The sequence below is a fragment of the Zingiber officinale genome, chromosome 2A (assembly GCF_018446385.1).
Source record: "Zingiber officinale cultivar Zhangliang chromosome 2A, Zo_v1.1, whole genome shotgun sequence".
NCBI lineage: Eukaryota > Viridiplantae > Streptophyta > Magnoliopsida > Zingiberales > Zingiberaceae > Zingiber > Zingiber officinale.
The window spans coordinates 165,404,872-165,419,804 of NC_055988.1; the positions used below are offsets into that span (position 1 = coordinate 165,404,872).

The window sequence follows — 14,933 nt, forward strand, 5'->3', positions numbered from 1 at the left end:
AACAAGTCAATGTGATCATATGTTTGACAAGAGAAAAATCCTAGGGAGAGGTAATCCTAGGTAATGGGAAGTCTTAAAGGAGTGAATTCCAAGTAAGTATAACTGAAAGGTTGCAGAAATATCTTAGTAGATCAAGTTGATCAGACACTAAGCAGAATCAGATTGAGTCCAAACATGCCTAGAGGACTAGATGTTTGGCGAGTACGTTAAGGTAAACTCCTGGAGTAGAGTGGTGAGATTTGTATCCTAGTTGGGACAAATCTCAAGGGTTGATCCAACTAAAGAAACCAACAAGGTTTCTAAGTGGATATCAAAACAGTCATAACTGTCTTTATTGTACATGCATACTATTATCTAATTCTGTTTTAGATGGCTACTACTATTATTCGGTTTATGCTCACTTTGTTTTGTAGGAAAACAAAGTTCTGAGTTGACCACGATTGCTTTTCTCTATCCACACTGTGATTTCTCAGCTGTGACGAACGCGATCGCTGGCCAAAAGTTCGGTCTCCAGCCTCAAAGCAATGCTCGATTGTCGGCCTCCCAACCCAATCTCTGACACTCTCCGACCACTAAAGGCGATTGCCAGCCACCCGAAGCGATAGTTAGCCCCTAAGGCATACAGAATTGCTAGATGCGGCCGAGACCATCTCTACCACGACAAACACGGTTGCCGGTCTATGGCTCAGTCGCTAGCCGATGACAGTCCCAACGACGGAGATGAAAGGGCATCGCTACGTCTCAGCACAGTTATCGTGCCCTTTCTTCCAGCGCTTGGCATCGAGCGAACAATTGCGATTTCTCAATGATCGTAGAACACGACAAAGTAAACTTCGTCGACGATACCTCCAATAGTGAACAGGTATGTTTTCAAGAGTTTCATGTTTTTATAGCTCATAATGCTCTGATATCATTATTAATTCTATAGCATGAAAGGAATTCTGAAAACGGTAAACACTTATAGTGGATTTCACGATGAAGATCTTGTGTTCTTTGTACTTATTGTAATGATTACAAATTGAATTGTCCTTGCAAGTTCACGAATCAAATCCCTTGCCTTTTTGATGTTCTGTTTACCTGATGATGAATTGATCATCTTCTTCTTTTGAATGCCTTGGACGTTTATATAGGAAAAGCAATTGGTAACTTCTGCTCTAATTGCACGTAATGGCAGAAGATGAAGAGGAGCCTTCTTTCATCTTCTTAACATGTGCGGTCACCGCACACGTCCAACAAGAACGTAGTGACGCTACCACAGAACGGCGGCGTGGCATACACCCATGCCAATGTCAGCCTGGTGGAGTAGGAGTTCGGCTACCGGCCGACCACCGAGCTCACCGCCTGCCTCAAGAAGTTCGTCGACTGGTATGTCAACTACTACAAAGTTCAGACCGATAAGCATACCGACATCAACAAGAATGCCGAGGAAGATGAAGAAACTCCGGCGAACCATGGCTAATTACTTCAAATTAAGTGTATCTAACCTACCACTCTCAATTATAGAATTATATAAAAAGAAAAAGAAAAAGGGTGATCACCTAGTTGATACCCATAATAGAAATTGTGTGAATGGTCATATAGACTTTACCTGCGCAACCATAGTTGATATTTGTCTAGAGAAGACACAATAATCCTATCAATATTGAAATATTGTCTATCGAAAATTGATCACTTGTTTGATGGTAGAAAGGCAATATCAATTGATCTCTGGACGATTTAACAAGCAGATGGAGAACAACTCCATTTTTACTTGTTTTCTTCATTAGGATCAACAGCTACGTTGAAGCCGGGAGGAATGAACACTATGTCATCCCACTTCGATGAGTTTTCCTGCACACGTTATAGCGAGTACTGAGACTTTGTCGGTAGCAACAGTGCTTTGTGAAATATGCCACCTGAAAACTCACCTTCATAGCAGCAATTATGTCCTCTAGAACTGAAACCTTCAAGTCAACACACAGAAAGGTCGATCCACAGAAGAAGAAAATAGGAAGATTGAGAAGTTGGCTTTTAATTCGAAACTACTCTCAAAGTTGTACGGAGTACCTCAATGTCTCCCTTCCTTAAAGCAGGATTTAACCGCCTTTGCTGTCGAGATGCTCTGCGTAATGAGTCGTCTAGGTCCTCCTTAACAACAGTATGTTGATTAAATAATTTACAGTGACTACAATTATAAACAACAGAGAAAATTATTGAGTGACAACCGATCACCTTTCTGAAGAAAGCTGGACGATATTTCTTGTCTTGACTCTTCAAGACCAAGCTCCTCGACTAAAAGGACAAAATATAGGCCATTATACAAAAATATTATTGAAAGGAAAAAAAATGCTTCATTTGATTGAAAACAAGCAAAATTTCAGAAGCTTTTTGGGTTTTGAAGTTGAAGACACTAGAGGAATGGTGAAATTCCCATAAAGTGTACTTAAAACAATATACGTAATAATAACAATAATAATAATACTAATAATAATAAATTCTATTTTCTCGTTGAGAGTTTATAATCTACTAGATTTCATTTGCAAACCACTAAATTTCTTGTTAGGACTTTATGGTGAAATTCCCATAAATTGTACCACATAGCATTTACTTCCACTATAGAAACGTCAACACTAAAGCTACCCACCACCATTAAAAACAGGACCAACCACTAAATTTCGTTGCTTACATAACATCTACTTCTACTTCTACTTCTAAGCCAACCTTTGAATTAGACTTGTTAGTGTTCTCTAGAAAGATATTCATAGTTGTTCTACCTCTCATTCTAATTTTTTTTTATCACCGAGCTATTTTACCTTTATTTTTTTTCTGGGGATTCACACTCTCTTCTCAATACTAAATCACTTCCAAGTAGAGACATTAAGGTCAAATGCATTGTAGGTTAAAATGGGTATTATTGGCATATAGATTAGTTGAAGGCTTAATTACTAGCTAAAAAATGCACTCAGGTCTATGCAATGGTTTGCTTAGATACTTTTTCCTATAAGGCTAAGATCGCTTCAATCTGTTTGTTCCACCTTAGCATTCATATTTCAATAAGCCCTTCACCAGTTAGATATTATGAATACCTTTCTCCACAGCTAGTCACAATCACATGGAAGAAGTATACATAGAGCAAGCTGATGATTAGTTGCTCAAGAGGAGAGTGATCTAGTATGCAATGTCTATAGAGTCTAAAGCAATCCCATAGAGTATGCTTTGGTAAATTCTCATCTTCTCTCCTTCGATTTGGTAGTCTCTACACACGAGTTTATCTAGTTTAAACAAATGAGGAACAAGTTGAGACATACTCTTAAGGCCTAGAAAACTGCACTGTGATATCCAAAGTGTGATGCGTATAGTTCTAATCTAGTATTTGGAGAAATGGCAAACCACACAAAGACTGAACGTCATTTCATCAAAAAGGAGCAATGCAAACAAATTATGACATCATACGTGTCAATCAGTTAATTTTCTAATAAATTCTTAAGAGGTCCTAGGATCTAGGATCCGGTATACATGTAACAAGCTAGGTTTTTTGTTTTCAAATATCATTAGCTTGAGATAGTGTTAAGCACCTAAATGTAAATATTAGTATTGCCTAAATGCAACTAAACTAATGAATAATGTATGAAAAAGATTTTAGAGGAGAAAAAAACTAAGAATAATTTTGCATGTGGAGACCCAAGGATTCAATTAAAGTAACTTTGAAAATTAGCTAGTTAATATATAACATCAAAGTGCAGAATGCCATCTAAAGGAAAATATGAAAATGGAATCAAAACAATTTAAACAGGCCTTCTTTCCAATTATACTAAATAAGCCTGTGATTTAATGATAAAAGCATCATAACAAGTACATTGCACAAAAACATTGAAGATGCAAATAGTATGGCCGAATAAACTGGCATGTAATTGAGGATGCAAAGTTGTTGTTTTGAGGCTGATAATAGTAATAGGCAAATTAAAATTAATTTACACAAATTTAACTGCAGATCTGCATTTATTCTCAAAGACTAAATTACGAAAAAAAGGAAATTGATTGCAAAACTAAATTTGGAAAGCATTATTATTGTGTCATGACAAGATGTGTGAAATGACATAAATCATTCCACAACTTCCATATTGTCTGAACATGGTATGAAGTTGTCAATATCATCAAGGCTCAGCAAAAAGATAGGAACACCAGATAATACATAAATCTACCATATCACATTGATAACGATAGCATAAAAGGCATCAGTTGAGAGCATTAAAATTTATACCTGGAAGATAGGAACACCAGATAATACATAAATCTACCATATCACATTGATAACGATAGCATAAAAGGCATTAGTTGAAAGCATTAAAATTTAAACCTGGAAGATAGGAACACCAGGAAAATCATATACAGGATGCCCTTCATACTCCTTCACCTAAAATATAAATTCTATTGATCATGACTAATGAAAAAGAAACAATCTTCAATCATATATAAAACAAAAATATACGCAAATTCATATCCCCAGACATTGTAGATTTTGCTACTTTCCAGAATATTAAAGCCAGAAAGCTTTATTTTGTCAACGCAACAAAAAATATAATAGTAGCTAAAAAAAATTGTAGACTGATACAATTTGTTGAAATTCATACATAGTTAATAGTTTAGCCCCAGATTACTAGATATTCCTTTGGAAGTTCGGAAGAGTTTAAGATAGCATCATTAAATAACGATAAACTGTTTGATAAAATTCTAAAACAGAAGATGGTAGAGAAATGGAGAAAAGGTCATTTAGAAGCTAAAGTGGATTTTGGCAGGGACCATATACAACATATGTAATCTACATATGCAATAAAACAACCTTAGTTCATTAAAAATAACTTAAACTAAGCAAATTGGCTTGAAAACTTAATATATCTAGTTAATAGTTTGTAACTTATACGTGTCAACTTAAAGAGTTGTTTTGCAAATAATAAATTCTTTACGTATCAATATAAATGTTTTAAAATTTTATATAGACCTTGTATGCATTTGCATACTGCATATGTGTTATGCAGTGGGTTTGACTATACATTGCTTGAATGCGTCTTTTGAAACCTTAAAGTCTTGCTAATTTGCAGCTTAACCAAATCTTTTTACACAAGATGTGTTTGATGGACTTGGCCCCAAAGGATCACATCTTTGAGATAATAGAGTTTTGTCCATTTCCCTATCAGTGGAGGAGAATAAAATAGAGACATTGGGGAATCACTTTACCAAGGAAGAGCTGGATTGGGTTTGTGGAGAGGACATAAAAGGAAAGTGAAGAGAGAGAATGCCAGAGTTGTTGTTGGGTAAGGAAGAAAGTGAATGTTAAACTTGTTAGTGTCTATGTCCGCGATGAGTGCAAATGGGGAGGGACATGACAAAGAGAGGGAGAAGATTATTGCTTATACAAAAGAGGGAACAAGGATCACCAACTATGTTTATGAAGGATGAGAGCATAGTTATTTAAGGCGTGAGATGCTCAAAAGCGCATATGTGCTATGGGGCTTGAGTCGCTAGGCACAAGGTGAGGTGCACACCTTACCAAAGTAAAAGACGCTTTGGGTATAAATTTATACAATTCAAACATATATAGGAAATTTCGGCCAGCATATTTCATTAACAAAATTATAATCCATAGACTATTAAACATTAATGTAAATATAAAATTCACTGACACTCAAATATTGAAATAATTCATTTTCATAATCAAAATTAAACTTCAAATTATAGAAAAAACAAACTTCAAATATTGAAGAGTCATGCAAAGAGAAATAAGTTTGCAAGGGAGGTTGATGTTCATTTTCTAGGGGAGAGAAAGAGTCGTGCAAGAAAAATGTGTCGCTCAAGAAAAATGTGTAGTATGTACGCAACATAATTAAAGGTTGATGTTTATTTTTCATGGGAGAGGAAAAGTCATGCTAGAAAAATCTACCTCATGCATGCAACCTAATTAATTTAAAGAGTAATTAAAGGTATGTGTTGGGTTTTAAAAAAAAATCACTTCAATAAGGCAAGGAAAATCACACCTTAAGCGCGCCTTACCTCTTGAAAGGCGTGCGCTTAAGCGCTCTTCTTTCAAGTATTGCACCTGGGTCACTACCAAGCACAAATGGCGTGCCTAGCTACACCTGGCTAGGCGCACACTTTTCACAACTATGGAGAGAGAGACTGTAAAATCTCTAGCTACCCACAGTTAAATGTTAAATCATGGATCTTGCGTTTAAAGAACTTCGCAGCACATATAAACACATATTCCTAATAGGTTGGTTCTCAACTGTTGCACACTGAGCTTTGCCACCGAAGAACATAATATTGTTAGCACCTATGATCCAGAGGACTAAAAAATATTCTTTCAGAACAACCACCACCTAGTCATGGAGTTCTAGCAGGCTTCCAATCATAGCAATAATTGAATAGTTTAACCAGTAAACAATTAACAAATATAGGATCAAAATTAAATATCCAGTATGTCTATAATTTTGTAGGAAACAAAACGGCCAACTACTAGTAATTGTGTTTCCTTGCCTGATTATTACAAACAGGAGAAACAATAACACTCTCTCCCAAACAATCTAGGGCCGGTTACATTGCTTCCCAACGAGCTAAGAACTATTTTTCGACGATGAGCAAGTTCATACCTTAATTGCGTTTGCAATTTGTGATGAATCAGGTAGAAACCTCAAGGCAACTCCATCGACCTTAAGCTGAAAAACCTGCGAGCTTGTCGAATCAGGCAAACATCCAAACAAAAAATGAAGTGATGAACTTCAATACACCTGAAGCAAACGGCAGCACGAAATTCCAGAGCACAAATAAAATTAAGGAGAAGTATCAGCTTCAAAGAAAACGAGGGGAAATGTTTTCTTCAGTGAAAACAAAAGAATCTACACAACTAGAAATGAAAAATTCCAGAATCGTCTCACCTTATTGAGGGCCACAGGGACAACCTTCGCTCCCTGCCGCATGTCCACATTCATGGATCTCATTTGCTCCAGCAGCGCCTCGGCGTCCTCCTCCTTGAAGCAGAAGAGCCCCAAATTTTTGCCGCTGCGCACGCCAGACACGAGAACGAAGTCCTCCTCGGCGTTGCTGAGTGCGTAGACGGGCACCCCGGCGAGCCGCTCCTGGATGGCGTCCATCGACAGGGTTTTGTCTCGGGCGGGAGCGTCTTCAGGGAGAGAAATACTGGCCCAGGGGCCAGGCGATGAGGGAGAAGGAGAGGCGAGGCCGTGGAGAAGGGACTGCCGCGCTCGGTCGGCGAGGGTTTGGACGGCGGAGTGGAGGCGGATTCTGAGGGGAGACGAGTCGGAGAAGAGGGAGTTGAGGTGGGATTGAATGGTGAGGAAGAAGGGATTCGGTTCGCCGGGAATTGACGAGGACGACCGCGACGACGGCGGCGGCGTCAGCGTCGGCGGGAGGTTTGGGGGTTTAGGCCAAGGGAACATTTTTTATGCGGACGTTCGATGGAGGTGGAAACGGCCGGCGTGTAATTCTTCGAATGACGGCATGGCTTTTGGCTTTGGCCTTCTTTTATGCGAGGATTCGTAAAGGAGTGATCTGAACCCTCCGTTAATCTCGTGGATGGATCAGATTAGAAAGAATTTTTGAAATTAGGCATCGACGATCCAATTCAATTCGTGGTAACAATAGCGGCTTGGTGGTCGGTTTTAAGGACGTGTTTGGTCATGCATAAGAAATGAAATCATGTTGTTTGGTTTAATTTAGATGATTAAATAAAATTTTATTTTTTTTTAGAGATTTTAGTATATAATTTGATGTAACATTGTATCGTATTATTTTTGGTTCAATCTATAAGCATGTATAGAGATGTAAATGAACCAAGTCGCTCATGAGCTATTCGAAGCTCGATTCGATAAAAGCTCGTTTGAGCTCGTTTAATAAGGCTCATTAAGATAAACAAATCAAGCTCAAGCTTCGCAATACTCAGCTTGTTAGCTCGTGAACACGTTCTTTAAGCTCATGAATCAACTTTTAAATTAAAATAATAATAATTTTGATATTAAATTATATATTTTACACTCTACTTATGAAAATTAAAGACAAATATATTAAATTTATTTATTAGAATAAATTTATAAATTTTAATAAGAATATTATAATTTTCTCTAAATATATAATTTAATTTTTAATAAATATTTAAATTTATAATTTATACTTATTAAGCTCGTTCAGGCTCGATAAATATTCGAATAAGCTCGCGAGTCATAAATATATTCATTAAATAAAGCTCGAGCTCGGCTTGATTATAAACAAGCCAAGCTCAAACATTCAAGAGTTCGGCTTGGCTCGACTCGATTCACCCCTAAGCATGTATAGTTGTCCATACTCTCAATTTAAATAAAAAAATTATAAAAGTCGCCCAAATGGACGATGTGCGCGATGGTATTTATTTTTTTTTGTAAATAAATAAAATCAGATAATATTTTAATTTTTTATTAATTTATAATTTTTTAAAAATAATTTTATTAGATTTAGATTAAGTAAATTTAATTTATTTCAACTATATCTAGAAGATAAATTGATTTAATTTAATAAAATTTCAATTAAAATATCATAGTTTTAAAAAAGAAATCATCGTCTTCCTTCTTCCTCTCCCCTGCTGTCACCGCCTACTACCCACAATTATTGCTATTCTGTGCAAATAGTGGTGGCAGCGGCTACCGACGCTTATTGTCACCTCTAGCACCGCCCGCCGCTACTGTGAGCAAACGAAGCTTCGACAAGAACCTACACACGTGAAGGTGTTAGAGATAAAAAACTCTTTTTATTCTAAAAAAAAACAATAGACCATTGACTTTATATAACCTTACAATGAGATAATATTTTAGAAAGCAATCCACATAGGGTAAAGATCAAACTAGATCCTAATTAATAGGTTTTATTGTAGTCAAACTAGATCCTAATTAATAGGCTTTATTGTAATTGACAATTTCAACTCTTATCCTAACAATTCCTCCCCTTAACTGATGGCAGTAATGCTTTCAGTTTAGTTGTGATACCACACGTACACCCATTAATTCACGTAGCTTCAAGAACACATCCAGCTTGAGTGGTTTTGTCATAATATCTACAACTTGATCTTGTGTGATACAATGCTTTAGCTCAACAATTCCATCTCTAGTCAAATCATGTAAGAAATGAAACCTTACGTCAATATGTTTGTTGCGTCCATGCATGACTAGATTTTTGGAGAGCTTAATGGTAGAGCTGTTGTCACATAATACGGTGATATACTTGCCTTGAAAATGACCGAGTTTCTCCAATACCTTCTGTTGGAGCAATCCCAATGGTCCGCGGGACCATGTGTTTTGGTGTTTGGGCAAAGGGTTTAAGTTAGGTTTACCCTCGTTATTTGATATGTGTACTTGAGTTGTGCAGGACTGCAGGTGACACATTTGACTCAGGTTGACGGCTTCGGGTCCGATGAAGGATGGCATTGAGGACAAGCCGCGGGCTTGAATGCATCTGAGGGATCGTGGACAAGGCAGCAAGGACAAGGGCCGAGGGAAGCGACTTCGAGGCATACGCGAAGGATGACATTGGAGACAAGCCGCGAGCTTGGATGCATCCGAGGGACGAGAGCCAAAGGAAGTAGGCTTGAAGGCAAGAGGTCAAAGCTGCAAAGAAGAGTCAAGTGAGTCGTGAGGGTCCGAGTGCGAGTGAAATGTACTCGGGATGGGAAACCCTAAGTTTAGGGTTGTACCAGTCGACTGGTATTGGGACCAGTCGACTGGTGGTGAGCACAGAAGCAGTCGACTGATGACTATCGCAGTCGATTGGTACACTGTAGAGAGCCGTTGGCTGGCACCAGTCGACTGGTGCATGGACCAGTCGACTGGTAACGGGCAAATCAGCAAGGCTGATTTCCCCAAGCTTTATAAGAAGGAGCTTGGTATGGCCGGCCAAGGAGACGAAATTAGACTTGGTTAAGGTCTAATTAGTAGTCTACAAGTGCTCAAGTGTTTGTGGAATCCAAGAGGTCTTGGTGTGTTGTGGTGAGGTTTCTCCACCCACAAGGAGCGACTTGAGATAGCCGGAGTTTCCGGGGGCTAATCCACCGAAGGATCGGGATCGTCCACCTTACGGACAGCCGTGGAGTAGGAGCATCATCTCCGAACCACGTTAAACGAACGTGTATTAGTTTGCTAGTTCTTTTTTTTGTCTTTAGCTTTCGCATTCATTGCTTTAGTATTTGTATTTCCGCTGCGCAAGCTAATAATAGTGTAGGAAGCTAACGATTTGGGGGTGCCGTCTATCCAACCCCCCTTCAAGCCGGCCACCGATCCTCCAACAAGTGGTATCAGAGCGAGGACGTTCTCCGTTGGACTAACCGCCAAGGAAGCACAAGATGGCCGGGTCTATTGTCCCTCCAAAATTTGAAGGAGGAAGCCTTGGGGACATCACGTATTGGATGATGAGGATGAAGAACTTCCTCGAGACGGATTGGGACACAATGATGGTTGTCGAGGAACCATTTGAAGTCCCAAGAGACAAGAAAGGAAAGAAGCTCCGATCACGACATTGGACGGAAGAGCAAACCACACGATCGGAGGCAAATTCAAAGGTAATATCTATATTGATTGATATTTTGCCTAATCATGTGATAAATGGTGTAGGTGAGTATAAGAATGCCCACGAGTTGTGGAGCAAGGTGAAGATGGTTCTACAAGAAGAACCTAAACCTACACAAGAGGAAGAAGAACCCATTGAGATGGGTCTAGTTGCTCAAGTAGAGGGGGAGCAACCGGAAGGTGACGAGCACTCAACTTCCGAGGAGAAGGAGGAGAAGGATGAAGAAATGGCATCCATTAGTGTGGATGAGGAGACATCCTCAAAGGGTGAGGAAGAATCCAAGACAAGTGAAGAAGAAGTCTTGGAGGTCAACCTAGTGAGCACCTCCACCGAAGCTAAGTTAAAGGACCACATTGTATGCTTCGGGTGCAATAAGAAAGGACACTACAAGAGTAGATGTCCTATGGGTAAGAAGAAGGTAATTCCTAAACTCAATCAAGTTATTTTAAATGCTAACATGGGTGGTAGGAATGAAGAAACCCAAAAGAAGAGGATGCACATTGTATGCTTCACATGTGGAATGAAGGGTCACTTCCACACCAAATGTCCCAAAAAGGGGGAAATCAAGAAGCTTGCACAATTAAAGAAATGGGAGAAAGAGAAGAAAAAGAAGAAGAGCTCAAGTCAAGGGGGAGCTTCAAGGGTAAGGGAGGTATACCCTAACTTGAATCGTAATTCAAATTCTTATATTCCCATGCATGCTAGGATAAATAATGATAATCATTATATAGCAATGAAGAATTTTGGATTTAGATATCATGATAGGAATAAGGTAAATGCTAGAGATAACCCTAGGAGACCTATACATGATAGACCTAGACACGTTAAATTCTCATTACCTAAGGAGAAGAAGGTAATGGAGACCCAAGGCATTAATCCCAAGAAGGGGAGACACATGCCTAGAAAGGGTAGGTCTAGGAATGTCCAAGGTGGACATGTTGACTCTAGGGTTAGGAACCTAGAGAGGGAAAATCAAGCTTTGAATGCAAAGCTTGATGGTTTAGAGAAATTCCTTAAAAGATTCACTATTGGATCTAAGGAATTAAGGATGGTGTTAGGTAGCCAAAGACCCAACAATGATAGATCGGGCTTGGGATACCGATCTAGTCTCTCCAAGGCCAATGAGAGTTCATATGCTAGGGTGGCAAATGATCATGGTAAGGGAGAGTCCTCCAAAGCTAAGGGAAAGTCTTATGCTAGGGTTGCATATGACTATAGCAAGGAGAAGCCAATAAATGGCAAGGAAAAGTCATTTAATGGTAAGAAGAAATTAACCAAGGACAAGGTGTCCAAGGTTAAAAAGGTAAGGTTTGTAGGCCAAGTGTCACCGGAAGTGCACCGATGTGGCTTAGCCATTGTGGATGAGTCACCTAGGGAGGTGACTAAGGCAAAGAGCTCTAGGGGGAGCTCTAAGAGTCAATTTGGGACCCATGGCCAATGGATCTCAGGTGGATTCTACTTGGGGGTCTAGAAGAGCCATGAAGTGTGCCAAATGGTTTGGAGATGGATTTGAGTCTCAAACCTAGGGATTTGGCACACATGGTTTGTGTTTCATGCAAGAAATATGACATTTGGGGTCATATAGCATGATAATTGGTTTTGGATGTATAGATGCCATATAAACCAATGCTAGGGATGCATTGTGGGTTGGTATGGGCAAATACATCAAAAGGAAGGCAAAACTAGGACTTTAGGTCAAGGTTCAATTGAACCATTTAGCTAGTTTTGGATTTTGTGTCAATCTTGAGATTGGTGATAGATACATTTTGTAATGTATTTTTCCCAAGTAGACACTGATACAATAGACCTCTCCACAAAATTTGAGAATTTTTGGAGGTCTAGGGAATTACTGGTGCATTTTTGAAGTTGGCCTGAAAAGGCTGATTTTTTCAGAAATAGGGTACCAGTTGACTGGTACAGATACCAGTCGACTGGTAACAATGTTTTTGAGCACAGAATGTCTCTGTAAGCTCGTTTTGTCGATACCAGTCGACTGGTGCCGATACCAGTCGACTGGTAACAGTATTTTTCGACCACAGAATGCTTCTGTAAGGTTCTGTCGAAGGGGGCAGTCGACTGGCACTTGGGGCAGTCGACTGATACCAGCCTGAAAGTGTTTTTCAGCGCTGATCTTGACCATGTCAACTCGGTTAGATGTATGGGATCCAAGGGGGATTAATACATGAGTTTAGGGTCAGTTAGATGATAAATTTTCAACAATTGGGATATTGTTGGAGAACTTTTTGGATGTTAGGCAAAGGGGGAGAAGTAAGGTTTAAATTGGGAAAACCTTAAGTGCCTTTGCATAGGGGGAGCCTTGGGATAGGTTCTTAAAAAGCCCGTTGTAAAAATCCTAGCTCATTGGGGAGCATAGGTGTAGGGGGAGCCTTGGGATAGGTTCTTAAAAAGCCCGTGGTAAAATCCTAGCTCATTGGGGAGCTTAGGTGTAGGGGGAGCCTTGTGATAGGTTCCAATCCTTGGTGCATTGTTTCGGCGGTTGCCAAGTGTATAGCCTTGGCAATGTAAGTCCATTCGGCGGTTGCCAAGTGTGTAGCCTTGGCAACGTAAGTCCATTCGGCGGTTGTCAAGTGTGTAGCCTTGGCAACGTAAGTCCATTCGGCGGTTGCCAAGTGTGTAGCCTTGGCAATGTAAGTCCATTCGGCGGAGTAAGTCCAAGTGTGTAGCTTGGCATCGTAAGTCCATTTGTTTTTAGCATGTTTATTTGCTATATGTTTTCCCTAACTTAAACGTATTGCCAAACACCAAAAAGGGGGAGATTGTTGGAGCAATCCCAATGGTCCGCGGGACCATGTGTTTTGGTATTTGGGCAAAGGGTTTAAGTTAGGTTTACCCTCGTTATTTGATATGTGTACTTGAGTTGTGCAGGACTGCAGGTGACACATTTGACTCAGGTTGACGGCTTCGGGTCCGATGAAGGATGGCATTGAGGACAAGCCGCGGGCTTGAATGCATCTGAGGGATCGTGGACAAGGCAGCAAGGACAAGGGCCGAGGGAAGCGACTTCGAGGCATACGCGAAGGATGACATTGGAGACAAGCCGCGAGCTTGGATGCATCCGAGGGACGAGAGCCAAAGGAAGTAGGCTTGAAGGCAAGAGGTCAAAGCTGCAAAGAAGAGTCAAGTGAGTCGTGAGGGTCCGAGTGCGAGTGAAATGTACTCGGGATGGGAAACCCTAAGTTTAGGGTTGTACCAGTCGACTGGTACTGGGATCAGTCGACTGGTGGTGAGCACAGAAGCATTCTGTGCCCGAAATGGCTGGGATCAGTCGACTGGTCATGGGACCAGTCGACTGATAGATAGCCGTTGGAGTGCCGTTTGGCTGGCACCAGTCGACTGGTGCATGGACCAGTCGACTGGTAACGGGCAAATCAGCAAGGCTGATTTCCCCAAGCTCTATAAGAAGGAGCTTGGTATGGCCGGCCAAGGCGACGAAATTAGACTTGGTTAAGGTCTAATTAGTAGTCTACAAGTGCTCAAGTGTTTGTGGAATCCAAGAGGTCTTGGTGTGTTGTGGTGAGGTTTCTCCACCCACAAGGAGCGACTTGAGATAGCCGGAGTTTCCGGGGGCTAATCCACCGAAGGATCGGGATCGTCCACCTTACGGACAGCCGTGGAGTAGGAGCATCATCTCCGAACGACGTTAAACGAACGTGTATTGGTTTGCTAGTTCTTTTCTTTGTCTTTAGCTTTCGCATTCATTGCTTTAGTATTTGTATTTCCGCTGCGCAAGCTAACAATAGTGTAGGAAGCTAACGATTTGGGGGTGCCGTCTATCCAACCCCCCTTCAAGCCGGCCACCGATCCTCCAACACCTTCCTCATCCAAACCCCTTGACAAGCACAAGAGGCAGCTGCTACAAATTCTGCTTCAGTAGTGGACAAAGCAACTACGGGCTATTTTTTTTAAGACCATGACACATCCCCTTCACTAAGCAAAAACATAACCAGAAGCGCTTTTCCTGTCATTTGTATCTCCTACATAATCACTGTCTGTATATGCCATTAGATCTTCATTACCCTCATTTTGGTAGAAGACTCCCAAATCCACAGTTCCTTTTAAGTATCTTAGTACCCTTTTCGCAGTTTGCAAATGTAACTCCGTTGGACTTGCCATAAATATGCTAATGAGAGACACCACATACATCAAATCTGGTCTTGTAACAGTTAGATACATAAGACTTCCAACTAATTGTTTGTACATGGTAGCATTCACTTTGGATCCTTCTTCATCCTTTGTAAATTTAACACCAAGAACAATGGGATTTTTCACACTGTTACTCTTCTCCATACCAAACTTCTCCAAAACATCCTTTGCATACTTTCTTTAGCTAATAT

The 14,933-nt window shown here is 40.2% G+C and overlaps 1 protein-coding gene across 1 annotated transcript; it reads right to left on the minus strand.

Moving 5' to 3' along the window:
• Positions 1-1,431: 1,431 nt before the first annotated feature.
• On the minus strand, positions 1,432-7,511 carry LOC122043037 (protein TIC 22-like, chloroplastic). Its single transcript, XM_042603480.1, has 7 exons — positions 6,909-7,511; positions 6,624-6,698; positions 4,337-4,393; positions 2,212-2,271; positions 2,047-2,127; positions 1,908-1,943; positions 1,432-1,830 (listed from the first exon to the last, which is right to left on the minus strand). The coding sequence occupies exons 1-7, from the start codon at positions 7,428-7,430 to the stop codon at positions 1,747-1,749; spliced, it is 915 nt and encodes a 304-aa protein (XP_042459414.1). The 5' UTR covers positions 7,431-7,511; the 3' UTR covers positions 1,432-1,746.
• Between the last annotated feature and the right edge of the window lie 7,422 nt (positions 7,512-14,933).

What these genes read in the sequence shown, in the direction of transcription:
- LOC122043037 (XM_042603480.1), bottom strand. Translation starts at nt 7,430, where the DNA reads ATGTTCCCTTGGCCTAAACCCCCAAACCTCCCGCCGACGCTGACGCCG. An exon ending in CTGGTGTTCCTATCTTCCAG is followed by an intron (nt 2,272 to 4,336) that starts GTTTAAATTTTA and finishes TTGTCCTTTTAG; the next exon opens with TCGAGGAGCTTGGTCTTGAA. An exon ending in TAAGGAAGGGAGACATTGAG is followed by an intron (nt 1,944 to 2,046) that starts GTACTCCGTACA and finishes GTTGACTTGAAG; the next exon opens with GTTTCAGTTCTAGAGGACAT.